Source organism: Danio rerio, chromosome 11 (genome assembly GCF_049306965.1).
Source record: "Danio rerio strain Tuebingen ecotype United States chromosome 11, GRCz12tu, whole genome shotgun sequence".
NCBI classification, from domain to species: domain Eukaryota; kingdom Metazoa; phylum Chordata; class Actinopteri; order Cypriniformes; family Danionidae; genus Danio; species Danio rerio.
This window is the reverse complement of record NC_133186.1, coordinates 18,030,770-18,058,516: the sequence shown is the minus strand read 5'-3', so window position 1 is coordinate 18,058,516 and position 27,747 is coordinate 18,030,770. Positions and strand designations below refer to the sequence as shown.

Genomic DNA, 27,747 nt, shown 5'->3' with positions numbered 1-27,747 from the left:
CCCACCTGACAGTGATGCAAAGATGTCATCAATGAGAGGCAATGGGTACTGGTGTGCCTGTAAGACTGGATTAATTGTGACTTTGAAGTTGCCGCAAATTCTTACATCATCACTCTTCTTAACAATTGGAACTATAGGTATAGCCCAGTCAGTCCAGTTTACCTTATGGCTCGTTTCCACTGACTGGTACGGTACGGTTCGGGTCTGTACGGGTCACCTTTATCAGGCTTGCGTTTTCACTACCAAGGGTACCCTTTTGGTGGGCGTGGTGTATGACAAAGTTTTAGTCGACGTCATTTTCGCTTGAGAAAATGTCTACAGTAATGCTGCACAGGTCGTTCACATATCATATGAAAAGCACTTCTCACAAAACAGATGCTTTACACACATAAATACTTGTGTATAAATGTTTATTACTAACTTTTCTATAACTTTTCTATAAACAGGAGTTGATTATAACTGCAGATCAATGACGGTGCGAAATAGCCTACTGTAACGTCTATAATTATATTAAATAAATAAATGAACATATATGAACACATACAGACCTTTACAATCTCCGATATGTTACCAACTACAGAAGAACTACACAAAGCAGACATTTCGTCGTTAATTAGGTTCAAAACAACACAAAGTATAGCCTACAGTCAGTGAAAACCTCTCATCTGTGTCTGTAATCTTCAGCAGCACATGAAGCCTCTGTTAGAGAGTCATTCCATCATTCCCAGTTCATATTAGTCCAAAAGGTGATAATAAAGATTAAAACAAGGCAGTTTGTTCACGTTTGCTGAAGAAATAATGTGCTCATTGGCTTCGCCTTTTTTTCCGCGCTCCACTCTCGCTTTTGTCCTTTTCTTTCTGAATGTGTCACTCGCGTTTGTCAGCTTCTCACAGGATCGGGTTTCCAAAGCTTGTCAATAATCAAGTGCATGTTATTATTATCAGATCAAGAAGTTTGTTATTTTAGATATAGACGCGCGGCGAGCGCAAGAAAGAAAGCAATACCACTCGGGCTTCAGACTGGCTCGTTAAAAACTACGCCGCACAGGGTGAATCTGCTCTTCTCCATGGCTTTGTAGCTGTTTATCATGACGACGACAGGGTTTGTTTGCAGGATCGACCTTGGCTGCATATGTATTTATAATTCTGCTGTAATTTCTCGCTGTATGTTTCAAACATGGCGGGTCCTTTGTTTACATTCTGGCTTGTTGAGTCTACGAATGACATATCTCTGTAAACCAATAGCATTCAGCTGCGCGTGTAGCTCCACCTTTTGGGATCCTTTCTGCAGTTTGGGACCCTTTCGAAAGGGTCCCGAAAAAGTGGTACGGTACGGTTTGGTTCGGTACGGCTTTTAACAGTGGAAACGGCCATAAAAGCGTACCAAACCGCACCGTATCGTACCACTCAGTGGAAACGGGCCATTAGACAGGATAACTTGGTCTTCTAGTCGCTTTAGCTCCGCCTCCACTTTTGGGCGTACTAAATATGGTAAAGGGCGTGCCTTGTAAAATTTTGGTTGCACATCACTTTCAACCTTGAGCCTTGCTTTAATGTGTTTCAGAGTTCCAATTCCATCTTGGAAAACTTGTGCATGTTTCACTAGTACCTCCTCTAGTTTGTCTTGCTCAAGTGTTGCTTCCGGGGTAACATGTATGGCTTTTAAGGACTGCCAATTAAGCCGAATGCTCCTCAGCCATTCTCGTCCAAATAAGGGTACTCCCCCTTTTTCAGCACATAAAGATTTAAGACTCGCTTTTATTTTTCACATTTTACTCTCACCTTCAGTTTTCCCATGGGTGAGATTTTCTCTCCTATATATGTCTTGAGTATTACAGATGTGTGCTTTATGTTGAATTTTTCAAAATGGTCTTTGTAATCCTTGTAAGATATTATTGTGCTGATCCTGTATCAAGCTCCATTTTCAGTTTTACTCCTTCAATGATTGGACTTACCCAGATGATTTCACGATCTTTCTCTTTAAGGGCATGCAGTTCAATGTATGAGAGGCTTACAACATCAGAGTTTTCTTTATCAGATTCGTTCAGCTCATACATCTCAGTGTGTCTTTTTCCAAATGACTTTATTTTATTTTCAGTTGGTTTTGTTTTACACATTTTCTGTATGTGTCCCTTGCGATTACATTGTCCGCACTCCTTCCTTTTAAACCAGCATTCAGTAGGGCTGTAGTAAAGTTCGTTGTTGTTGAGGGAAGAAGAAGACAGGTTCGGCGATTCAGGTAAACAAACTGTTTTATTAATTTTATATGCCACCACACATGTAGCAGTGTGTGTGTGTGTGTGTGCTCTCTCCTCTCCTGGCTGCTCCTTCTCTTCTCCTTAAGAAGGGTGTCTCTCCGGCTCAATCACAAGAATAAACAGGTGTTATTTATTATTTCTGATTGGCCTGCTGATTAGCCACCAGGCTTTGAGCGCGCTCTCCCCCCCCCCATTGGTTGTTCGATCATGCTTACCTCCCCACATACCCCCACCGCCCGCCTCAGGCCGGGGAGCCGTCCGGCCTGCAGCTCTCTACCCTCTCTTACTGAGTTTGCGGCTAATGTACAGCACCGGCCGTTCCGCTCCTGCCACCTCCTGGGAGAGAACCGCCCCCAGACCCTGATCGGATGCATCAGTCTGTGAAATAAAGGGGAGAGCAAAATCAGGAGCGTGCACTAGCGGCCCCCCGCAAAGTATAGATTTTATCTTTGAGAAGGCCTGTTGGCACTGCTCCGACCATTGGACAGTATCAGGTCCCTCCTTTTTAGTGAGATCGGTCAATGAGCTGACAAGGGCCGAATAATTAGGGACAAAACGCCTATAATATCCTGCCAGCCCCAAAAACTGTCTCACCTCCTTTTTGGTCTTAGGTCTCGGACAGGTTGCTATAGCTGCAGTCTTATCAATTTGGGGCTGCACCTGCCCGTGGAAGCCCAGATACCTTACCTCCACTTGCCCAATTGCGCACTTCCGTGGGTTGGCCGTGAGCCCGGCCCGTCTCAGCGCTGACAATACCGCCCTCAGATGTTGCATATCCCGCTGCCAGTCATTACTGTAAATGATGATGTCATCTAAATAAGCAGCGGCATATGCTGCATGAGGGCCGAGTATTTTATCCATCAGGCGCTGAAACGTCGACGGTGCCCCAACAGCCCGAACGGAAGCGTCACAAATTGGTGTAATTCGAACGGCGTAGGGAAGGCTGTTTTTTCGCGAGATATTGGAGATAATGGGATCTGCCAATATCCCATCGTTAAATCCAATGTCGAGTAATACTGAGCAGCACCTAACCGGTCGAGCAACTCGTCAATACGCGGCTTTGGATAGGCGTCAATTTCGACACAGCATTGACTTTTCTGTAATCCACACAGAATCGGACCGAGCCGTCCGTCTTGGGTACCAAGACAATCGGGCTGGCCCAGTCACTGTGGGATTCTTCTACTACACCCATTTTCAACATATTACTCAATTCTTCCTGAATCACTTTTTTCTTTTCTTCAGGCAGGCGATACGGCCAGGTCCTATTAACCATGCCCGGTTCGGTTCGCTGTCGGCCGGTGCTCTCTGGCCCCAGGTCACCCTCATTTGTAACCAGTGTAGCCAGCATCACCTCCTCCGGCTCCCTCCACTGCTTTAGCAGATTAATATGATATATTTGACGTGAACCAGCCCTATCCGAACAAACTACCTCTTAATCGAGATCGCTGACTCGCCGTGTGACCAGTGGGTGTGGAGTTTTGCTCGTAGGTCCAGGATATATTGAATTTCATTTTTACTCTGTGAAGGTCCATCCTCCCAAGCCTCTCTAACAACATCCAAAACCCCACAGGGCTGTCTGCCGTAGAGAAGCTCAAAAGGGGAAAACCCCGTAGAGGCTTGGTGAACCTCCCGCACAGCGAATAATAAGGGCTCTAACCATTTTTCGCGTTCTCGTGAACAAATTTACGGATCATTGATTTAAGCGTGCGATTAAACCTTTCCACCAGCCCGTCTGTTTGTGGGTGATAGACGCTGGTGCGAATAGATTTAACGCCCAATAATCCGTAAAGTTCGCGCAATGTGCGTGACATGAACGCGGTGCCTTGATCGATGAGAATCTCCTTGGGGATTCCCACTCGGGAGATTATACGAAACAGAGCCTCCGCAACACTCTTTGCTGAGATGTTACGGAGCGCTACTGCTATCGGGTTGCATAATCCACTAGAACTAACGCAAACCGATGCCCGCGTGCGGATCGCTCTAATGGCCCGATGAGATCCATACCAATTCTCTCGAAGGGGATCTCCATAATTGGTAAAAGGCGCAACGGCGATTTTGGGGTGGCCGGTGGTTTTACCAGCTGACATTCACGGCACTCTGGGCCTGGGAACAGGACGGGACAGAGAGAGAGACAGAGAAAGAGGGGGAGAGGAGAAAGAGAGGTTATCTCGCCGACCCTGGACCTCGCCACCAGATGATCCTCTGCCAGCTGGAATGCCGTCTCCAGATCGTTCGGCCGGTGGCACTGGACCCACTCCGATGTTTGGGAGGGGAGGCAGGCGATGAACTGCTCCAGCACCACGGCATCCATCAGCTGGGCTGCAGTTCGGCCATCCTGCACCAGCCATCTGTGGCAGGCGTCACGGAGCTGCTGAGTGAACACAAAGGGCCGGCCACTTTCCGCCAGCTCCATGGAGCGAAAGCGCTGACGTTGCTCTTCCAGGTTGCGGCCGGCCCGCTGGATAATGGCTCGCTTTAGGTGAGCGTATGTCAGAAGATTCTGAGCCGTTAACTGCTGTGCGGCGATTTGTGCTTCACCCGACAGCAGCAGGATAACTCGTACCGGCCACTTGGCCTGCGGCCAGCCACTGCCTCCGCTAACCTCTCGAAGAGGTCCAAAAACACTTCCGGATCGTCCTCCGGTGCCATCTTCTGTAGCGAGATGGGAGGGTTGGCGGCATATGTCGGAGCGGGCCGGATCTCCTGGTTCAGCAGACTCCGGATTAGCTCGCGGTCCTCCCGCTGGGCCTCTACGAGGACTTGGAAGCGTCGTTCCAGAATCCTCTCAGCTCCACCAGCGCATGATGTTGTTGTTGGTGGAGGACCGTGAGCGCCTGCATGACTTCCGCACATGGATCGATAGACGGAGGAACCATTCTGGCAGCGAAGTTTCTTCTTCTTCCCAGGTTTCGGCACCACTGTAGTAAAGTTCGTTGTTGTTGAGGGAAGAAGAAGACAGGGTTGGCGATTCAGGTAAACAAACTGTTTTATTAATTTTATATGCCACCACACATGTAGCAGTGTGTGTGTGTGTGTGTGTGTGTGCTCTCTCCTCTCCCGGCTGCTCCTTCTCTTCTCCTTAAGAAGGGTGTCTCTCCGGCTCAATCACTAGAATAAACAGGTGTTATTTTTAATTTCTGATTGGCTTGCTGATTAGACGCCAGGCTCTGAGCACGCTCTCCCCCCTCATTGGGTGTTTGATCATGCTTACCTCTCCACAATGGGCTATGTGACTTTTTCCTACATCTGAAACACAATGAATTTTTACTGTTCTTTGACGGGAACTTGTTTATGTCACTTTCCGAGATCGCCTTTCTCTGTAATTCTAGCGCATCTTTCACGGCTGTCTCCATAGAGAAGACGATTTCAAGCGCTCGCGCCAACGTAAGCTCTCTTTCAGTAAGGAATCTCTTTTGCGTGCTCTCGCTGCGAATACCACAAACAACCTATCCCTGAGCACGTCAGACAAACCGTCACCGAATTGGCAGTGCTCTGTGAGTTGCATTGATACATGTACTTTTTTTCTTTTATATCACTTTTTCAGAAACTTGTCGCATGAGCTTGCGTGTCCGGTAAAACACATTCGCGTGCATATGAATGGAAGTCTATAGGAAGAAAAGTGCAGTGTGACCACAGCTTAAGTCTGTTTGTGTCATGTGCTCTCATGCCTAGTCCTTCCATTTGTTATCCCATTATCACCTGTTTATTGGCATATTTTTCTCCTTTAAAGCTTCCTTGTGTCTGCTTTCCTGTGTTGTCATATTTTCTGTTAATCCTGGCTTATCTTGTTCTGACCAGCTTTGCCCAGTCAAGTTTGTTTGCTTGCTACTTGGTAGTTTCTGTTCCTTTTTTATTTTATTTTATTATTCATTAAAAACCCAGTTTGGGTGACGTAGTGGCGCAGTAGGTAGTGCTGTCACCTCAAAGCAAGAAGGTCGCTGGGTCGCTGGTTCGAACCTTGGCTCAGATGGCGTTTCTGTGAGGAGTTTGCATGTTCTCCCTGCGTTCGCGTGGGTTTCCTGCAGGTGATCCGGTTTCCCCCACAGTCCAAAGACATGCGGTACAGTTGAATTGGTTAGGCAAAATTGTCCATAGTGAATGAGTGTGTGTGGATGTTTCCCAGACATGGGTTGTGGCTGGAAGGGCATCTGCTGCGTAAAAACCTGCTGGATAAGTTGGCGGTTCATTCCGCTGTGGCGACCCCAGATTAATAAAGGGACTAAGCTGACAAGAAAATGAATGAATGAATGAAACACCCAGTCTGCTGGATTTGAGTCCTTTCCCTCAAAACGCTGACAAAATGACAAGGGAGTCTTATTCTCATTGATTTCTGTTGATATATTGTATCACTCATCAGCAATAAACTTTAAGGCTCACACTACAAAATGAAGAAAATCATATCTGGAACTGTTTTCTCGTGACAGCTTTTTGATAACCCAGTCAGTAATGGATAAACTCGTTCATTTATGAGATCATCTACATCTGTGCTCAGCTTCTCGATTTTTACTGTACTTCACTGCTGGAGACCGAATGTTATGGAATGCATATTGTCAGCTTGACAGACACACAAAGAGCATTTACATATAAAGGCACATGACAAGAACTGACAGATCAGCTTCATATTTTTGTACGGAATATAAATATTTTGGTAGACTAATTACCCCAGACTAACCCAGAACACACAAACACTGCAATGCTTTTTATTTTTTTCCAAAAATAAATATGTGATGCACCCTTAATGCTGAAAAGTACAAAGAGATTTTGGAGCACAATATGCTGCCTTCTTTTCCAGGGATGCCCATGTACAACTTTTTTGAAATGTGTTGCAAAAACCAAAATTGGAACACGTCTTCATTAATTATTAATAATAATAATAATGAGGAACACATAAAATAATGTGCAGCTCTAATGTCTGCAATGAAATACATTTCAAAGTAAATTTAAAAATCACTTCTTTTGTATTCGCATTTTTCATACTGCCTTAACTTTTTCTGATTTGGGGTTGTAATAAAATCATTGAAAGTTTGTCAGTTCTCCATCTTATTCTCGATGACCAGGGAGCCATCAAACCTTATTACAGTGGTGCCAAAACCCAGGAAGAACAAAAGATTCACGACACCTTTGCAGCTGGGAGAAGGACTAGTGGAGCCACCAGAATAGCTGCAGTACTGGGATGTTAACGTTGAAGGAACTCATCAGTCCAAAATTTAATTGAGTAGTGACCACTGACCCAAGGGTGTAGATTCGCTCTTGACATTGGTGGGGACATACATCCAAAGCATGCACTGAACAGCCCAAATTCTTTTTCACACTTTTAAAAACATGATTAAAGTACTTAATAATTTAAAATAGGCACTTAATATAAAAATAACAATCCTGTCCCATTCTGCAAAAGTCAATTTACATGATTTGAGGAGGCTTTGAGGAGGTATGAATGTAGAGAAATGTAACTGTTTTATCCTGATTATTGTTTTTTATAATCATGGAGGCCAAAATCAAAACTAAATTTTAATTAATCGCACTGCCTTGGTTAATAGTATTATGGTGATCAAGTAGCGAACTTGGTGCATGTGTAGGTTAAGAGTTGACGGAGCCAGTGTGGATAGAGTACTGAAAAATCATACTCAAGTAAAAGTACCACTACTCGCCTAAAAATGAAGTGTAAGTAGCGTAAAAGTAAGTTGTAAATACTACTCAATGTATGAGTAAAAAGTATTCCTTTTAAAAGTACTTATGAGTAGTGAGTATTATGCTGTAAAATGCTGATGTGTTTACTTGTAATTTGTGGATGTGTGTAAACGTAACATTCTGTAGTGCATATAGTTATTGCCCAGAAGGCACACAATGTTGTGATGTCCAGTGACCAAAAATAAATATCTAGCCAGCGTCTAAGGATAACGTTACTTTGATGTCTAATAACAATGTTAAATGACGTTGATATATGGTTGTTTTTAGGTTAAAAGTGACCAAAATCCAATGTCGAGCCAACATCTTAAACCAACATCATATTGACATCAATTCATCTTTATTTGTATAACGCTTTTACATTGTAAATTGTTTTAAAGCAGCTTTACATAGAAAATCATAGTAAATACCAAACAAAACGCAACGTTCCCATGACATTGGGGTACAACGTCAATCTGACGTCATGTTGATGTCTTGTGCTTGCTGGGTGTTTAAGGCCATTTCAGTCCCCTACAGTAAACATCTGTCATCTTCTCAACAGTGATATGCATCTAAACAGTCTCTGGGTCACACATGTAAAGATTTTGGACATCTTCTTGGACACTTAATGCTTCCAAACAGTGTGCTGCATTCATAAATCGCCCATGTCTTGAGGTAGTACAATATGAGGCAATTTACCTTCTTTGTGGGATTTGATTGGACGGGAATTACAGGACTGATTTTACTAATCCCCATAGACAAGAAAAAATAAAGTAGTGACTGCAGGTTGAAGGAAAGTAGTGGAGTAAAAGTACCAATTACTGCACTGAAATGTACTCAAGTGACAGTAAAAGTACACATTTTTAAAACTACTCAGTAAATTACAATTCCTGAGAAAAAAAGTAACTAATTACAGTAATTTGATTATTTGTAATTAGTTACTTTACACCACTGGACTGAAAATTACTTTATTTTGAATTCGAATAAATTATTGGTAGGGCACTGTCTGCCAGGGGCCCGAGCCACTTTAAAAATGTGAACAAACAATATATGCCGTTGTAAATAAAATAAGGTTTAGCCTATTGAAATTGGTAGCCTAATATACAGAAATTAAATGAAGTTATCAAATCACTTTTTTTTAATCACTTTTTCCTTTTTTTTTACTGTATAAATTATATTTATGGTTAAAATATAAATATATTTTATTTAAAGTTACTATAGTTGTTTATTGAAGAGCAGCAAATGAATCTCATTTTGAATTGAATTTGAATTTAATTAAACATTAAATAACAGAGATGGCACTATAAGAATACACAGATGTAAAATGAAAAAATTAGATTACTTTCATAACTGTTTATGCTCATTGAAGACAAAATTTAAATAACATAATTCTTTTGAATAGCTCTTAGCCTGTATGATACTTGAGATAGATACATTTTGTCATAGATAACATCACTATGTTGATGTTACTGCCACCTTTCAATGAAAGTTTGAAAATACAGGAAAATATGGGAAAACAATTAAATGGGATGATAGCTGTAGCATTGGGGTATGCATTGCACTCAAAGGGAAAGTGTAAATCATGTTATTTGTATGCAGATCGATAAGATTGGGTGTTGCCCTGTGTCTTACTTGCTTACCATTTAACTGCATCATTTCTCCAAGTACACGGCAACATCATACCGATCAACATCAGGATGCAAAATAAGAGATGTCCTCCATCTGCTTTGCTAAAAAACTACATTTTGATGATTTTGGTGATATAAAATAATTCTGAATCAACCCTACCATTAATCAAAATTCATGTTACAAGATGTTTACTCTGGAAACATAACTTCTTTGAAACCCTTTTTACACTTCATTTGCTCTCAATTGCTCCCACATGAAAAAAATGGACATACACACATATTCCAGAAAATCTGTAGAACCCCTTTTTACTGTAGGCTCAGGACTCCAGATAGCTGTAGGTAAGAAACCCAAGCCAAACATAAAACCTTCCAAAGCTGCCTGCTTGCTACATACAGAGTAAAATGCAGGAGGAAAAAAAGCACTGCAAGGTTGGTGTATGTGGAATCAGCAGAGACAATAATGCAACTACAATGTTACTATTAGCCTATCACATTTGAGATCAGTTCAATGTTGATGTAAGTGCCATCTTTTATTAAAAGAATAAAAATACAGGAAAAATATAGAAAATATTTTAATTGGATGAAAGCAGGACAGAATAGTAAATTATGGATGGATCTGTTCTCCACAGATAAGAGTGATTGACATCATATGTATGCAAAAATGAATATTGGCACATGCATTGCACTCAAAGGGAAAATGTAAATTCATGTTATTTTTACAGAAATCAATGTGACTGTGTCTTATTTGGTTGCCCATTGACTGCTTCATTTCTTAAAGTTGCACAGCAACATCATACATGTTAACATTGTAATGTAAAATACAATATCCCCATGCATTTATTTATTTATTTTTTGATGATGATGATTTAAAATACTTGTAAATCAACCCTAACGTTAATCGAAAAACATTTTACAAGATATTTTCTCTGAAAACAAAACTTTTTGGAAACTTTTTTTATACTTCCTCTGCTCTCAATTGCTCCCACATTTAAGAACATGGGTACTTGGGACTATTTGCAGCATAGTGCACACATATGCCAAAAAATCTGTAGAACCCTTCTTTACTGTAGGTTCAGAACTCCAGATAGCTGTCCAGCTAAGAAACCCAAGCCAAACATAAAAACTCCCAAAGCTCTTTCTGCTTTGATGCTACACAAGAAGAAAATTCAGGAGGAAAAAAACATTGCAAGGTTGGTGTATGTGGAATCCGCAAAGACAATATCACTACTATTTAGAGCTTCAAACTCAATTGCTGGAGGGCTACAGCTCTGCATAGTTCAGCTCTAACCAGCTCCCACTCACACCTTCTTAATAGTCTCTAGTAGTCTTGAACACCTTGATTGGTTTGATTACTGTGTTTGATAAGAGTTGGAAAAAAACTGTGCAAAGCTGCAGCCCTCCAGAAGTTGAACTTGAGACCTACTGTAGGATCTAGAGTATAGTTGAGCCTTTGGCTAAGCATATGTATGGCTGTAAATGTGGAAATCACTGAAGAATGCTGCACTTCATGAAAGGGTGAAAAAGTTTAACTCAAATAAAAGGGGGTAGAAGCTAATAATTCACATCTTTGGAGAAGGATTCATCTCTTGGTCAAAATTTAGAGGGATGCCCAAACATTGGCTCAAGCTGAAGAAAGTCTGGAATGGATCCTGGAAGATCTGACTTATACCACCAAGGAAGCAAGAGACAAGCTGTGGCCACTGATGAAGCAGGCAAAATGGGAAGGGAAAGATAGAAAGCTGGGTTTCGAGGAATCAATTCCATCATCAATGGCGGACAAGTGTCTGTTAATGCCTTGTAGAAATGTTGCATTACTTGTTATGCAGTACTACTTAAAGAACCTAAGACCATACTGATAATGGATGTAAAGCTTGCTCAAAAATACAACTACTGGGCAAAATAACTTGAGGAATACACCCATAGCATCTTATGATTGATGCTGGTACTCGAAACAGGTTTGAGGGAACCCCTTAGTTTGCCGACTCTGATCCTTTAGGCCAGCATTCTTTTCCAGCTACTCGGACAGACTCAAAAATCTCTTATTCTTCAGAGACAAAAATATCGCATTGGCTTAAGAAATATCCTACTTTCACCGTTAACAACAAATGATACATGTGAATAACATGGGCTTCAAAATAAATTTGATGATAAAAACCATAGGTCTCAAACTCAATTCCTGGAGGGCCGCAGCTTTGGACAGTTTTTTCCAACCCTATCAAACACAGATGATCCAAATAATCGGGGTGTTCAAAAGAGTCATGAACACCTTCATTAGTTGGATCAGCTGTGTTTGATCAGGGTTGGAGCAAAACTGTGCAGGGCTGCGGCCCTCCAGGAATTGAGTTTGAGACTTATGAATTATAAACTAAAGGCAAAAGCTACATTTATAAATAGAAGGGGGATATATTTCTTATTTCTTTAGTCTGGAGAAAATTGCTAAAAAAAATAAATAAATAAAACAAAAAAATAAACCTTTTCAAATGACTAAAGATTGATGGTTGACGCTGAACGGGCATCCGTTGTGTAAAACAAATGGCAGTTCATTCAAGCTGTGGCAAATCTGACACTAATGACAGTTGTAATATTACATTTAAAAATCAAGCCCAAAATAGCCTTGATCACTTTCTTCAGTATTGATCTAGTTTCTATTTTAAATATAGACAAAATACTGAGAAGGCTCCAATCAGAGGCAGTCAAGTTGCATTCTTAGATTTTTTTTTTTTTTTTTTTCAGTAAATACCAAAAACTAAGAAAAGTCACTTTCATCAACCCTATCAAACACTAATGACAAAATGCTACAGATTACAATATGTGTATATTTTTTTATAAACTGTTGAATAATAACCGTCCCTGATGGAAGGTCAATTCGAAGGTGTACGAAAAAATAAGAGACCCAAGCAGAATTAGGACAGTGTAAAATATATTTGACAGAATTATGTGATTGTCAAGCCATTTTTTTCTAAAATCTTGAGTGTCAATATTTGCAAAGAAATTTTACCTTTAATGAACAGATTTCTGTTATATTTACAATTGATTTTACAATATTTAAGAAAAACAAACTTAAAGCATTAGTAAATTCAATCTGCCTTTGGCCAAATGATAAAGCAGTACAGTTTTATTTATTTACCATCTGACTGATGACTTCTTAAATGTGTCACATTCTACGCCACCAGTTTAAAACCTTAGTCAGAATCATGGCACAAATGAAAAACCAACCAATCCGAATGAAAAGAGAAATCAATGTGCTTCTCACTCTTTTACCATTGGCCTGAAATACTGTGCCCACAAATTGATGATTGTTATACATTGTCTTAAACACCATGAAAATATATATTTTGTCTTGTGCATATACACAACTGTTTGTCTCTCTCCAAGCAGAAAAGAGAAGCAACAGTGAGGCAATGCTGGACTGTAAAACCCTGAAATGGATTTTAGATTACATAGACTTCCACAGATGGTACAAAGTGAGGGCTGCACCAGACTTGAGGACAAATGCGTTGCATTATAATGATGCAATATCTGAAGCAGGCACTGCAGACTCTACTCCCGGCATACCCAGCACCTAAGCAAAAAAAAAAAAAAAAAAGATGTCACTTAAACATTTGCCTTTATCAAGAAAGATAAAAAACTAACTGTATACAACACTGACATCTAGTGTTAATGGATCAATATTGTGTGTATTTAGGTCTTTTGTGTAAATCGTTACACCATTCATCATCCAAAAACTGTGGGGATTCAGGAAAATCACTTTCGCAAACTACAGTGCAGTTTCCCCAAAGGTTTTTTAGAAACCAGCTTTTGTTTTTTTGCACTGATAATGTATTAGAACAAAATCCCCGTCCCCATAAAATGTTGTCATGGGAACAGAGGTGCTAGCCATTAAAAGACAACAGCATCTAGATGAGATATAATTCAGTATGGCAGTAACAAAAGCAGTGATACATATATATATATATATATATATATATACATATATATATATATTTTTTTTTTTATATTATATATTTTTATATAATATCATATATATATGTATTTTTAGTTTTTTTTTTTTTTTTTTGGTCATTTCGCCGGACTACTCGGTTGACAGTAGGAAAGACCAGAAAGAAACACAAAATCAGAGTAGACTATATAATGCAGTGCTACACAAAATTGAGAAGAAACCTGAAACTAAAAAGATGTGTGTAAATGTGAGGATTTAGAAGCAGTTTTTAACATTGATATGAAATGTTAAGTTTTAGACATACAAATAGTCACAGGTATTAAAAATGTAATTATTAAATGTAAAATATTTTTATTTGTGTATATAGAGTCGGTAAAACATTTTTCATTGCTTAATAAACTTTGTAAAACAACTCATTTGCTTATTGTCTGTATTCTCTTAAAGTCTTTAAATTAAATATTAAGCCTTTAAGGGCAAATAATTTAATACAATGGGCATATAATTCAATAAATACAATTCAAAAATTTATATAAAGCATATAATTCAATAAATATTGCCATATTAATTACATAAAATCTGCACTGGACAAAATATTTAGCACAGCCTTGTATGCTTAATTTGAACAAGAAAAAAATATTCATCCTAAAACATTAAATAAAAGTCATAGAAAGCAAAAATTTTACTTTCTCAAACATCAACATATCGTTACAACAACAATTTTTTTTTTTTTTTTACAATTAAATTATTAAGCAAACAATTTATTTTTTGAAAAGTAATGCTTCAATTAATTATCTGCCAGATAGAACCTTATAATTCTAAGCGGAAAATGACTTTTTGGAATTAGAAAGTTCTAGGGCTGGGCGGTATATTGGGTTCTGGGGATAAATAGATATGATTCCCCAACGCAATGCAGTATTATTCAATAACGTTTTTATTGATATGGTTTGAGACAACACATGCACATTCTGCGTGAAACAGACCACTCCAAGGTAGCATACGAGCTCCACTTGTACAAATGTGCGCATGCGAAAATTAATGATTCACTCAGTCATACAAATGATTTGTTCAAAATGAAAGAATCATTCAAGAACAATTAATCACTGACGCGACATGGGGGAACATGCAGTGCCGGTGTGGTGAGAAATTTATCTGTATCTGACTCCCCGGAAAAATCTGACTCCCCAACGCGTGCACGAACTTCACAAAGTGCCTGCTGCTGTCACAGCGGTTTATTAGAAATCTTTTATCGATCATTTCTTCCAAAATTGACAGCAAGAACAAACATAAAAGCCTTGTCAAATTGACAAGCAGCACCTGAATGTGTTCAAAAAAATTAAAGGGTACATAGTTTACCCCTTTTTTATGATTTAATATTAATATTAGGGTTCTTCTGAGTGTGCCAGTTTAAGTTCAGTTTAACACACAGTTTAGATGTTTTTATTATAATGTGTTAAAAAGTGTCATGTTGGGGCCGTTTACACAATTTGCTGTTTTAGGGGCGTGTTGCTTCATAGTTTCGGCTTCCCGCCCAACGTAACAAGGGGGCGAATCGAAGAGCTCCTACGCTCTGTGTTTGCAACAAACAGGCTGACAGACAGAGAGAGAGCTAAGTTAAGCTAGGATGAGCATTCAGCAGTACATGTACGAGTCAGACACAGACCAAGCAGAGAGTACAAAATCATTTGCGTATTTGAAACATGAAGTTTCCCGAATTGTCGCGCCACACATTCCAGAACTCCAAACACAAGCCTCCACCAAGGCAAACACAATGGCGCTGCGCCAAGCCGCTGACCTGAAGCTTCGCCGTGTGCACCCCGACAGAAACCCACGCCGAGCCGCTGACCCGAAGCTCCGCCGCGTGCATCCCAACAGAAACCCACGGCGAGCCGCAGACCAGAAGCTCCGCCGCGTGCACCCCAACAGAAAACTACGCCGCACCGCTAATCCGAAGCTCTGCTGCGTACACTCTGACAGAAACACACGCCGCGCCGAGCCGCTAACCCGAAGCTCCGTCGCGTGAACCTGGACAGAAAGCCACGCCAAGCTGCAGACCAGAAGCTCCGCTGCACGCACCCCGACAGAAACCCATGCCACGCCGAGCCGCTGACCCAAAGCTCCGCCGCGTGCACCCCGACAGAAACCCACGCCCAGAACTCCGAAATGCACAGCGCCGCGCCACGAAAAAGGAACAAGCAATAAATCCGATTACAGCGATAATGTGGAGAATATTGATTTTGTGTTGTGCCCAATGAGCTTTTCATCAAAAAAATAGAGCAAGGGTGTTCCTTTAATGATATCGCTTTGACTCACACACTGAAAATGGCGGACGTGCAACAAGAAACTGAGGAAATGATTGCGACGCAAGGCTGTCAATCAATATTGGTGGGCGGGGGGACCGCACTCCTACGTAAAGTTGCGGTCAGTCTAAAAACCGCTCCAATTGGCCCACCGTTTTTTTGTTGTTAAATTGAAAAAAAAAGGACTGTGTTTATATCACCCCAATATGACGGTCTATACACTATACTTGCACACGTCTGTCCAAACAGCTTGAAAAGTAGATTTTTCACTATAGGTGCCCTTGAAAAAAAAAAAAAACACATTATGTTAACACATTTAGCTCTGTGTTCTGATCTGTTATAATGACTGTTTACATTTATATGCTTAACCAGCATTTCATCATAGTACTCTGAAACAATTTCATTACTTCTCATGTCTAAAGTCTATTCGTTTTCATCTCCTTATTTAATATTTAGTAAAACAAGTTTAGTCAAAACAAAAGAAAGTGTATGATTTTTTACATGGATTGAACAACTTTTTAACTTATCTTTTTTACTTATCTTTTTCACCGTTTAAAAATTGTGCACAATACAAACATGTAAATGTGTAACTAAAAAACATACAGCTGATTTAATTGTTGTTTATAAGTCACACAACTGTGGTATACAGGATTACTTATAAGAACACTGTAATTGTGACATCAAACATTGTGTGTTTCATATTTACATTCGATGTGGTTCTTTTCTATACTACACTAATTTTTGTTGTGTTACTACTTAATGTGTTAATTTTTTGCTCTAACAATGTAGCTGTTTTCTATGGTTCTGTTTACTTTTTTTATTTGCACACAGTAGTGCTGTGTGTGGTGTTAAGCAGGAAAAAACCCTGTACTGTATTTATTTATCAAAGATTTTGTTTATAATTTGAAATGTTGTGCAACAGTTTTAAGCAGGAGAAAAACCTGTACTGTATTTTATTTATCAAAGATTATGTGCAGCTGTTATTTGTAAACGGAGAGGGAAACCCCTGTGTTTGAATTATATTTTGATCAAAAAATATTTAATAATGTTTTAATAAATGCTTAAATTCTCAAGTAAACATTTATGGGAAAATATCGGATATATAACGTATACCGTCATTCCTCCTAAAAATACCGAGATATGATATTTTGCCCATATCGCCCAGCCTTAGAAGGTTCTATCTGCATTTTGTTTAGTTTTTTATCCTAATTTGCAAATTGAGGAGAATTTTGATAATTTACATTTATAATACATTAGGGTCTCTGTCATGTTAATGTATGAAAGAGAACTGTTACACACATATTTTTTGCTATATGGAATGTAAAAACCACTTTGAAGCTTTATATCTCTAAATCATTTAGAATGCAGAAAGAAAGGTGACAAAATGGCATTGTTTCTTAACTGTTTTCTTGTATTTGTCAAGTAGGCCTAATTAAATTAATTTAATAAATGGGTGATTAGTCGACGAATGGCTTCAATTAGAAACAATCAAATTTAATCTCAACAGAAGAAAAAAATACTGTACAAATGTCATCCAATGATTATGAGGGACATCACAGGGGAAACATGCACATTAAATTTTACGTAAAAAGGAAAGAAATAAAAAAAACATTACACCAATCACAGTAAGGAGAGGAGGATAAGGTGGTGAGGCTATTTCTAAAGATAACAATTTCATCTAAAAAAGAAAAAAAAAAAGAAAAAAATATATAGAAATAACTCCTACATTATTTAATGTTGCTCTTGGGATTTTGAAGGGACCTCGTATTTGAAGACTACACTGAAGATCTTGCCTCCAAGACGCTCGGCCAGCCAGGAGTTCTTGATGACGGCTAGTTTAAGGCTCTCACAGCTGAGCATGGCATAGTAATTTGTGTGGATTGCTCGACCCATACCTTCAATGATCACTAGATCTGTGCCACGCTCCCTGACAACTGTGGCCAGGACTTTGTCAAGCCGACTGAAGAATTAAGTACAAAAGGAGAGAACACAGTTGTTTCAGTTTTCAACAAATAAAACACACACACGCACGCACACAAATGGGATAAAATGCGTTTTACCTCAGGTCTAAACATGGAGAACTAGAACCATTCTGCACCAAAGCAAGTCGATCCTCTTTGAATGCACTCCTGAAAAAAAGAAAATATTCAGGCTGAATATAACCTGAAAATAACCATGTTATTTTAGTACACTGTAAAAAAAACATAAGGAAGCAATTTCAGAGAAGCCCAAGTCATTTCTCCTTTTGTTGTTTGAAATAAAGCAGCTGCTATATTGCTGCAAAAACATACAGTATAACAGGCTACATCTTTTGGTTGGATAAATCAAACCAGCATTACTAAAATGTATTGATGATGATGATGATGATGATCGTAATCAAGGGTCAAAGGAGGTGTACATTAGGTGCTCTGATGAGGTCTTTACAAATAAATGTTGAGAAACAAAGTTTAGTGGATGGAACACACATTTTAAGGACTTTAAATAATTGACATGATCAAAATTTTTAACTGTGTCCTGCCTTGTGATTGATAATTAATAAGTCTAAGTTGGTAGTAAGTGAATACGATTCAGTATATCAAAAAAAAAAAAAAAAAAACTTTTAAAATGAACTCACTGGAATAAAGAAATGTAGGCTTACTTAATTTATCTATGCATACATTTGTTAAAAAACATATTCAAATTTGATTAATTATGATTTTTGAAGATCAACTTTCAAAGAGACATTATTGGAGAACAATGACATAATGACAACTAACTTCTGCTATACTGTTATTAAGATCTCATTGGTCATTGCAAGAGAGAAAATTTCATGGTACTTAGGCGCATATATATCAAATTTTTATTTTGGCTAAAATAAAAGCAGTTTTTAATTTTTTAACACTATTTTATGGACAAAATATAGCCCCTTTAAGCTATATTTTTCTCAATAACCTACAGAACCATCAGTAAACAATAACTTGCCTAATTACCCTAACCTGCCTAGTTAACCTAATTAACCTAGTTAAGCCTTTCAATGTCACTTTATGCTGTATAGAAGTGTCTTGAAAATATCTAGTAAAATATTATTTACTGTCATCATGGCACAGATAAAATAAATCAGTTATTAGAAATGAGTTATTAAATTTTAGCTATTATGTTTAGAAATGTGTTGAAAAAAAATCTCTCCATTAAACAGAAATTGGGGGAAAAAAATTATTATTAAATGGTTTAATAATATGTCTGAACTTTGTTTTAAAACATACTTCAAGGTACATTTACAATGTGTATGAGAATGTGAGAAGGTACAGACATTTTGGGCTAGGGTGACTCCATTTGTATCTCAATTTACTTCACCAGTTCTTTTATGTCCTGTATTGTGTGTACCAAATACTTACGCAGACAGTCTACTTAAAGCTTGTAGATTTATGTCTATTACAAGCAAGACATTATGACCTATGTTAGTGATATATTAAGTGTCCTTTATCTATTTGAACTTTGGCTGAAAAACATCTTATTAGGTTTTTGAAAAGCTTACATGTGTAATAAGAAACCCTCTGAATTTTTGGTACCGTTTTTAACAGATACTGAAGCTTTGGATGCGTGTTATGATGACTATATAATACAAATCAATATATGTTTAATTTATTTATTACATTGTATTATTTTCCACCTGGGGTATAAATAGTTCTAATGGTGGTGTCAAAGATCATCAACATAGTGGAGACCAAAAAACAACTAAGGTTTAGCATTACACCGGTACAGAAGATACCTAAAATACTAGTTTACAAACTACTGCAATAGAATAATAATGTTTCAAGCTACCTTTTAAGACATTTGTTTTAGTTAAATAAAAACCAATACAAACATTTGATGAAAGACACCTCCATTTTACTGCTGAGCCATAGATATTTTAATAAACAGAATGTCAAATTTTAAAGGTGTAGTAGGCGATTGTCTTTAAAAACTTAGAAAGAAATTTTTTGTTATGCTGGTTGAAAGTGCATCTTGTCAAACATACGTCACATGACAGCAGTAACTACTCAAACACCTACAAACCTGTAAACAAAGAGTCGCTGTCATTTCTGGGGGAGATTCACCATCAAGACCAAGTTGTGAATTACCTCGCATTGGTTTCATACAGATTATAAAACCAAAATAACTTGTTTTCAAGTGCAATTGGTTCATTTAAAAGTAGAGATTGCAACCTTTATGTGGATATATTCCTTATGACAGTTAAGCAAGTATTCATTGAAATTCCAGTAAGTTTGTTGACCCCCAATCTGTTGTAAAAGCACACGTCTGGTCCGAGCCCTTCCCCCAGGGAAATGTCAGTCCATAGCAATCAGTGATTGGCTCCTGTACTAGTAGGCGAGGCTTCATTCACCATGTTGACCGTAAAACTTTTCCCCATTCAAAACTATACGGGGCTTCATTCACCATGTTGACCGTAAAACTTTTCCCCATTCAAAACTATACAAGTGCCATGCCTTTTGTATTCTATAGTCTTTGGCTCGGAAGTGTTGTTCACCCACTGAAATCTTCCGGTGAAAGATTGATGTAAATATTTTGATTTCAAAAGATACCTTTTACAGCATCCATAATGTAGATTCTTATGTACTTTAATAACAAAACAAGTAAATGGCACTATTCCACCTAGCCTGCTTTACTGAGGTCAAGTTGGTTTTTTATGTTTTAGTAATAAGTGTAATTCCTGCATGCCGCCGACCAACCATTAAGCATACAGTAGTCGCTTTAGGACAAAGTGCATGAGAGAGTGAGACCAGTGATCCTTGCATGCATGAAATATACACATGCACATTATGACAAGTTTTGCTTGCTACACAACTGAAAATGTGCTAGATATAATACAGTTTTTCGTTCAGAATTGTGGTATTATAAAGTACTAAATAATTACATGATCTAGTGGGTTGTTTACTGTCACCTCTAAGGTGCATGTTTGGGATTTCAGGAGACATGACTTTAGACAGCAGAAGAGGGACAGTTTTTTCAAAGCTATTATAGTAACGGATAGCATTTTGGCCTACTACACCTTTAAGGCTATTTTTGCAAGATAATTGTTTGGGGTATCTTGAGTCATTTAAATCTGGTATGGGACAAACTATACACAAATTTACATAAAAAACAAAAAATCAATTAAAGGGCACCTAGGTTATCCCTTTTTTAAGATTTATGTGAATCATTTGTGCCTCCAGAATGTGTCTGTAAAGTTTCAGCTTTACATCAGATTTTTTATTATACCTTTTATAAGATTCTGTTTTATACATTTTTGCACTGTGTGGTGGTTTTGCTGTACTGCGCCTTTAAGGCTAGTCCTCCCCGCCCACCGTTTCTACGTGCCTTTCTGTGTTCCCTTATTTCCTCCCTCGGCTGTGTCAGACAACAAACAGACATAAAAGAAGCAAATCTCACGTAGCGTTTGTGAGAAATAGTACAGTAAGAACTTTAGGCGGCCTCACTCCTACCTCAAATTGCTGACGGTCTGAAAATCGCTCCAATTGGTCCACTGTTCGTATGTTGTAAAATTGAAAAATAAAGGACTCTTTGTGTTTATATCACCCCTATATGACCGTCTATACACTATACCTACACATATTTCGGTCCAAACAGCTTGAAAAGTAGATTTGGCACCATAGGTGCCCTGTAAGGTTGAACACTCACTGAATGACAGGGTCCATGGCAGCAATTCTCTCCGTTAGGATCTGCAGCTCACTATTAGTCACATCATTCAGGGCAGGACCTGAATTGCTGGCAAGCACAACCTAAAAGTAAATATGCTCATGTTTGTAACTAATACAAAGCAGCATAAACCTTAAAAAGCAGTGGTGAACAGTGACAGATTTTTTTTTTTTTTCATTTAAGTTTATTTGTGCTGTATCTCAGTTTTTTAAAGCACACGCTTTTAAGTAAATGACTCACTAAAATAAATGATTCGGTCAGAGTCTCCTGTTAAAAACTCACTTATTCAAAGTAAGCCCACTTCAAAAATAGCTCAATAATTTCACATGTCCATTTCCAATTTAGTTATTATACTATATGTGTACAAGTCTTGTTAATAAAATAAAACTCAGTAAGTACATTTATCTTCAAAATTGAGTTACATTTTATCTTGTCCACCACTGATGTGAAAGCCAATAACTCAAAGAATATCGTAAACCATATTGTTGACTTACCTCTGTGCCTCTGAGGAGGAGCTCTCTAATGAAAGGGAAAACCCCGAGAATAATGTCTATTCCACTATTATCTACGAAAAACAATGCACATTTATGAGGAGGACCCTGTAAAAGAAAGCCAGCAGGCACAGTGTTTAATCAACAACAGGAAGAATTCATACACTGTTAAATATGATTTCAGATCAAATGTTAAATTTTAAATACACAAAGTCTTAAAATAGATTTACCATACTTTGTTTAGTTAAAAAAAAACCTGGGTAAATAGCCTAAGCTCATTATAGGCCCCTTTCATAATAATAATAATAATAATAATAATAATAATAATAATAATATTGACAAATACAATAAAAACGACAAGAAGAATAATGAGAATAATTACACTAACAATAGATTTGATAGGTGTCCCCTATATTGTCACACTGCAACTTTAAAGCAGTATAGACTGGTGAGAATGCCTTCAAATAATATTTTTATTGTATTTAGAATCCCTTTCATTCATATTTAATATTAGGGTCGTCCAAGTTTTTTCGTCATTTTTCTATTTAAAAAGTAACACAATAGTTCCTTTTATAATTATGAAACTCATTCAGTTGCTATTTGTGAGAGATAACTAGTAACTATATAACTAATTACATTAATAATGTGCACAACACAGCTGAAAAGCCAGTTGTCTGCTGTTTATTCGCTTGACCAGGGGACAATAGGTCCCCAGACTGAACTCCATGTCTGACGGCATTACCTCATTGCTTTATAATGGTGGTCTTGCTTTCAAAATACGAGGACATTTTGAAATTTTGTCTTGTTTTTTATTTTTTTAATAATTTTTTTTTTTTAAAGGACAAAAATATTATTGATGTAATCTCATGAAATGTTGTGTACAATCAAATGCTTGAGGTGTTTCCATTAATGATCCTATGCAGATCATCAGTATCAGTGTGTTAATTTATTTTTTCTTAATCATTTACATAAGAATGTGAAAATGATTTTTGAGGCTCAAGGTATGTCGTTTCCATGGTCTGAACTCTTAAATCTAACTCGAACTCTAAAATAAATTGGACACATCAAGTCAGGAAACAGTATATGAGGACAGCTAAATATAAAGTTAAATATCGAAACTGAGATGCTTGATATACTCATTGTTTATTTTGGGTCTGACCTTCATTCTCTCAATCCACTGGCTGTAGGCATCCACAAGCCATGGCCTCTCTGGGAAAATAAAATAAACACTAAATTGGAAATTATTAAAACTACAAAAAAAAAAAAAAGAAAAGAAATGAAATGTTTCCTGAGCACCACATCTATTGGCATTGAAAACTGTGATATTAAAAACTGGATTAATGGCTGCTGGATTGCAGCTTTGCCATCACAGGATCAAAAGTATGTTAATATGCATGCAAAAACAGAAAACAGTTTTTTAAATTGTATAATTATTTACTTGTAAAACATTGTATAAGGAGATTTTAGGCCTGTTTACGTCTGGTCACTTCATTTTTGTATGATCCAATCTATACAAACGGTTCTATTTACATTTGGCCACATAAATGCATCGCCGTTAAAAACATGATTCCGATCTTTAAACCTTGTGCTATATGCAAACAGAACTATTTTACATCGACTAACGCATCAGATACACCGTATTTTAATTCAATATTTTTTTTACAGAAACATATGCTATACATCTTATTTGGCCTACAAATGCATTTACATTTATTAATTATATTTCAACATTAACAAATGTATTATTAAAATCCAAACTCATGTTTGTCAATATTAGTTAATGAATTGTCAGCTAACATGAACCAAAAATTTATGACTTAAATATACAAATACGTATTAAAAAAAAAAAAAAAAAAAAACATTGTTCATAGTAAATACATTTAGGAGACTAAAATGAGCCTTTCAAAAAAAAAAAATAAAAAAGTGATTGTTTTTGGAAATTGGATTGTTCCCTTGATCAGTAAAAATCGTGCTACATCAAAAAATTAGAGCAGTCCTAAAAACCCCTGGTCTGTCTCTTTGTAAATATTACATTAAGTTTTACTAAATTTAATGAAATATATTTGCATAAATTAATGTTAAAACAATGTTTCTTGAAAAGATTAATCAAATGCAAACTGTTTTTGTTCAAGTAGCATCAATTTCATGATCAGGATAATACAATACCTCATTGCCTCATTGTAAGCCAGGACAAATCCTGTGTGATATTAAAAAGTTTTCATACCTTGCAGTTGTTGTTTTGCTTGCTCAAAACCAAACTCTGGATCTGTTTCAAGTACACTGAAAAAATTAAAAAAAAAATACACTCAAATGTAAACAAAACATCTAAAAGATACCTGAAGAATTCCAAGCATATTTAAAGTACACTCACTCCGACACTGCTTTGGCTCCCCAGTCAAAAACATTGCCAGCCAATAGGCCTTTGACCAAAGCAAACTGCCTCTGCTCCCAGCTCAGCTCTTCTACTGACTTCACCACTTTTAGATAATATTTCAGGGCCATGTCATTCTCCTTCTGCTTGATCTACAGGCAAACAGAGAATTAGATTAACTTCTCATTTATATCAGACAACAACAACAACAACAACAACAACTACAAAACACCCAAGCTGGACGGCCATTTAAAATAAAAACAGATTCATAGAAATAGAAAAATCAAACACAGAAAATATTTATAATACTTGAGAGATTGAGGGGGACTGATAAACTGTATATTAAGGCACCACAGGGAAGGTAAAGGATGATTTAAAGAAAACCTTAGAGTAGGGGTCAGGAAAGTTGAACTCGTTTAAACAGTGTTCTCTTGTGTCTAAAAGACTTCTGACGGTGAGGGATCCATAAGCACTAGAGATGAGAGGAGAGGCAAGCTACATTAGTAGAAGAAACACTCATCCAGCAATAATTAAGCCCACACACACAAACACTGTGGCTATGTTTACACAACAACATTGTAGACAAAAGTTTTCTCCTTGTGTAAAAAAAAAAAAAGACTCAACAATGTTTGTCTCAAAATGATGACGTGTACACATCAGTAAAGATTACTAAAACTAAATAAATATATTTTATAAAACAAATAAAAAAAATAATCCACACAAAACTACCAATAGTGTTGGATATCATTAAAATTATGTCGATTACGATTCTAATTTCAATTCCGCTTATCAAAGAAGAATTGCTAATAACTTTGTCTCCGTACACAAGCTACGTCTCACAACCAAACACATGTGAGAAGTGACACAGAAACAATGCGTGGCCGACAGCTCCAGATATAAAGCAAACCAAATATCTCACTGGTGTCGAAAACTCTCTTGGATCATGTCTTCGACAGTTCACACTGTGCGATTGTTACTCACGTGAACAAGCACTGATTTGCCTGTGATTTCAGGCTTTTGTCAGCAATTTTTCAAAACCTGTCAGCGAATTAAAATCAGGGCTAAAATCATGCAGTCTGAACTCGACATTAGCTTTGCTATCGTTTTTCACCACGTGGCCTTAAGCACACATTGCAGTTCATCTTATGTTTAGATTACAGTTAATTCAAGGCTTTCAAGTGCAGAAGTTCCAGGCAGATTGTCAAAATTTAAATAAAAATGTGCGCATGTATAAAAAAATCAGGTAAGAAAAATCAAATAATTCTAATTTTAAAACAAGTATTGGACTTCATAATCGAAACTAATTTTCGATTCCCAACCACAACTACGATATACTCTGCCACGCACACGCATGATGTCATCTTTTCAAAAAAAATAAATAAACTTTAATTCAAAATCTGTTTTCATACTTATGTATTTAGAAATGATGTTGCCATGTAAACAAACAGGCAAATCTCATTAAAAAATTGCTGTTTTTTTTTTTTTGCTGAAAACGTTGTTGTGTAAACCGTTGTAGAAATCCTTTATCTAGTAAAATATCCTAATCTCTACTGGGATATGGCAATAAAATTTAAATATCAGTCAAGCTGAAGAATGAGCACAGGATAAGCCTTGGTTGAGGAGGAACGTTTATGCTGCACTTACAAAGGCTGGTGACGAAGAGTCTGGAGTTTGTGACGATATTTCTGCCGAAACTTCTCCGCCCTCTCCGCAGCTTCTGGTTGGTCTTTTTGACTAGCCACCGCCCGCTTCACCACCTGTTCATAAGCAAAGTAATTACATATGTAAGCAAATAAAAAAATAAAGAAATTTATTAGCTATTTTTTCGCCACATATTTTACATAATGTGTCAAAGCCAAACACGTATACATTCACTTTTTATTCAGCTTAATGTCTCTTTAAATACAACTGACCATTTAAAATTTTAAATTTTGATTTAAGTAAGTTTAGGAAAAAAAAGATTTGTAAACACACAGACACACACAGACACACTAAAATATATAATATATAATATGAATAAATATATATATATGAGCAATATCACTCGAGTAGCAGTGCGATATGGCTGTATATCGGCACTGGTGGAAGGTGTGCGTTGTGCCCCCACCAGTGCAGATATAGACCTTTTTCTTGGAACGCAAAATTACCCATTATGCTTTGCGTGTATGCGCAAGGAGAATGCAAAGAACTTCCGGTCGGCAGCTGATGCGTGTAAACAGTCACATTTGGACAGCTTTGAACCAATAGTTTTAATCTATTTTACCTGCTTTTATCCTCTTTGAACTAATAATGTTTCCATCAGCACCATCTCCTGGACTGATCATTTAAAGAAATGCGATCTAATAGGATGGAAAACAGCTGCTGTGAGGCATTTTCCCCTTGTTGTCAGACGGCATCTTCTGCATTTTAAATGAAGCCTTGTCATCGCTAAAGTCAACATTTTCTCTTTATTTCAAATATATAACCAGCCCAAACAAATGTAATTCTCCAAAATGTTTGACACACACACACGTAGCCTGTACTGTGCCACTGACACACTGATTTTAAAACTGTGACAAAGGGAAAATATAGGCTAGTGTCATTTTGAAATGACAGAAAAACACAAACCGTGGTAAAAACAACACACGAAATAAAACACAAACGGCTCGCGATTAGAATGAACCGCAAATCAGCCAGCAGAGTATCAATAACAGACTTTTATTGGTCAGTTTTGTAAATTAAGTTTCATGCCAGTACTCTGGTTTGCTCTCTCTCTCTGTGTGTGTGTGTGTGTGTGTGTGTGCGTGTGTGTGTGTGTGTTAAAGAGCCGCTGAGCTAACAGCTGACAGGCCGGGAACGCACACGCACACTGTATTTCTGACAGCAGACACGTGAACTAGGAGAACGTTTTTCTCGTATTTCTGACGTGCTTGAACCACATGTGACAGACTATAACAGCTCTAACAGACACATTTCTAAGTTGTGTGTCACAAAAACACTGTTATCCATTGAAAACGTTATTGAAACCCCTTTTCGGAGTGCAAATTGCCAGTTGTAAACGCTGTAAACGGAAGTTTTTAGCATTATACCGGAAGACGCTGGTCGCTATGGCGCCATCCATGCAGAAGCCATGAAAAAGGTCTATACAGCCATATCGCACTGGTACGAGTGTGATATTGCGTTTATACAACAGTTTGATGGCATAATTGTGTATATAAAAACAAAATCAAACATGGAGAGTCTCAAAAACCCTTTTGTATGAGGAACTACTGTCTTCCGGATTCAAATCAGTAGCCCCTTTCACACAGTGATACCGGTAAATATCTGGAAACTTTCCGGAACGACTTTACCGGTATATTCAAAAAAGCGCTGTTCACACAGGCAAGGACGTTACGGAAATTTTCCAGAAAAGAGCATTCACACATCCATTCCAAAATACCGGT

At 37.7% G+C, this 27,747-nt stretch overlaps 1 protein-coding gene across 9 annotated transcripts in view; it reads right to left on the bottom strand.

Annotated features, from left to right (window-relative positions):
• Positions 1-12,452: 12,452 nt before the first annotated feature.
• Positions 12,453-27,747, bottom strand: part of pank4 (pantothenate kinase 4 (inactive)) — a 38,013-nt gene continuing 22,718 nt past the window's right edge. For 8 of the 9 annotated variants that reach the window (XM_005155795.5, XM_073915566.1, XM_005155796.5 and 5 more), the window contains 10 exons: positions 25,970-26,082; positions 24,710-24,797; positions 24,326-24,477; positions 24,179-24,234; positions 23,114-23,163; positions 21,958-22,062; positions 21,446-21,546; positions 17,848-17,916; positions 17,514-17,747; positions 12,454-13,112 (listed from right to left, as the gene is read on the bottom strand). In XM_005155795.5, the coding sequence (XP_005155852.1) occupies positions 17,519-17,747; positions 17,848-17,916; positions 21,446-21,546; positions 21,958-22,062; positions 23,114-23,163; positions 24,179-24,234; positions 24,326-24,477; positions 24,710-24,797; positions 25,970-26,082 (963 nt within the window). In that variant the 3' untranslated portion in view covers positions 12,454-13,112; positions 17,514-17,518. Of the gene's footprint in view, positions 13,113-17,513; positions 17,748-17,847; positions 17,917-21,445; positions 21,547-21,957; positions 22,063-23,113; positions 23,164-24,178; positions 24,235-24,325; positions 24,478-24,709; positions 24,798-25,969; positions 26,083-27,747 lie in introns of all 9 variants that reach the window. The other variant, NM_001328387.1, reaches the window with a different exon arrangement.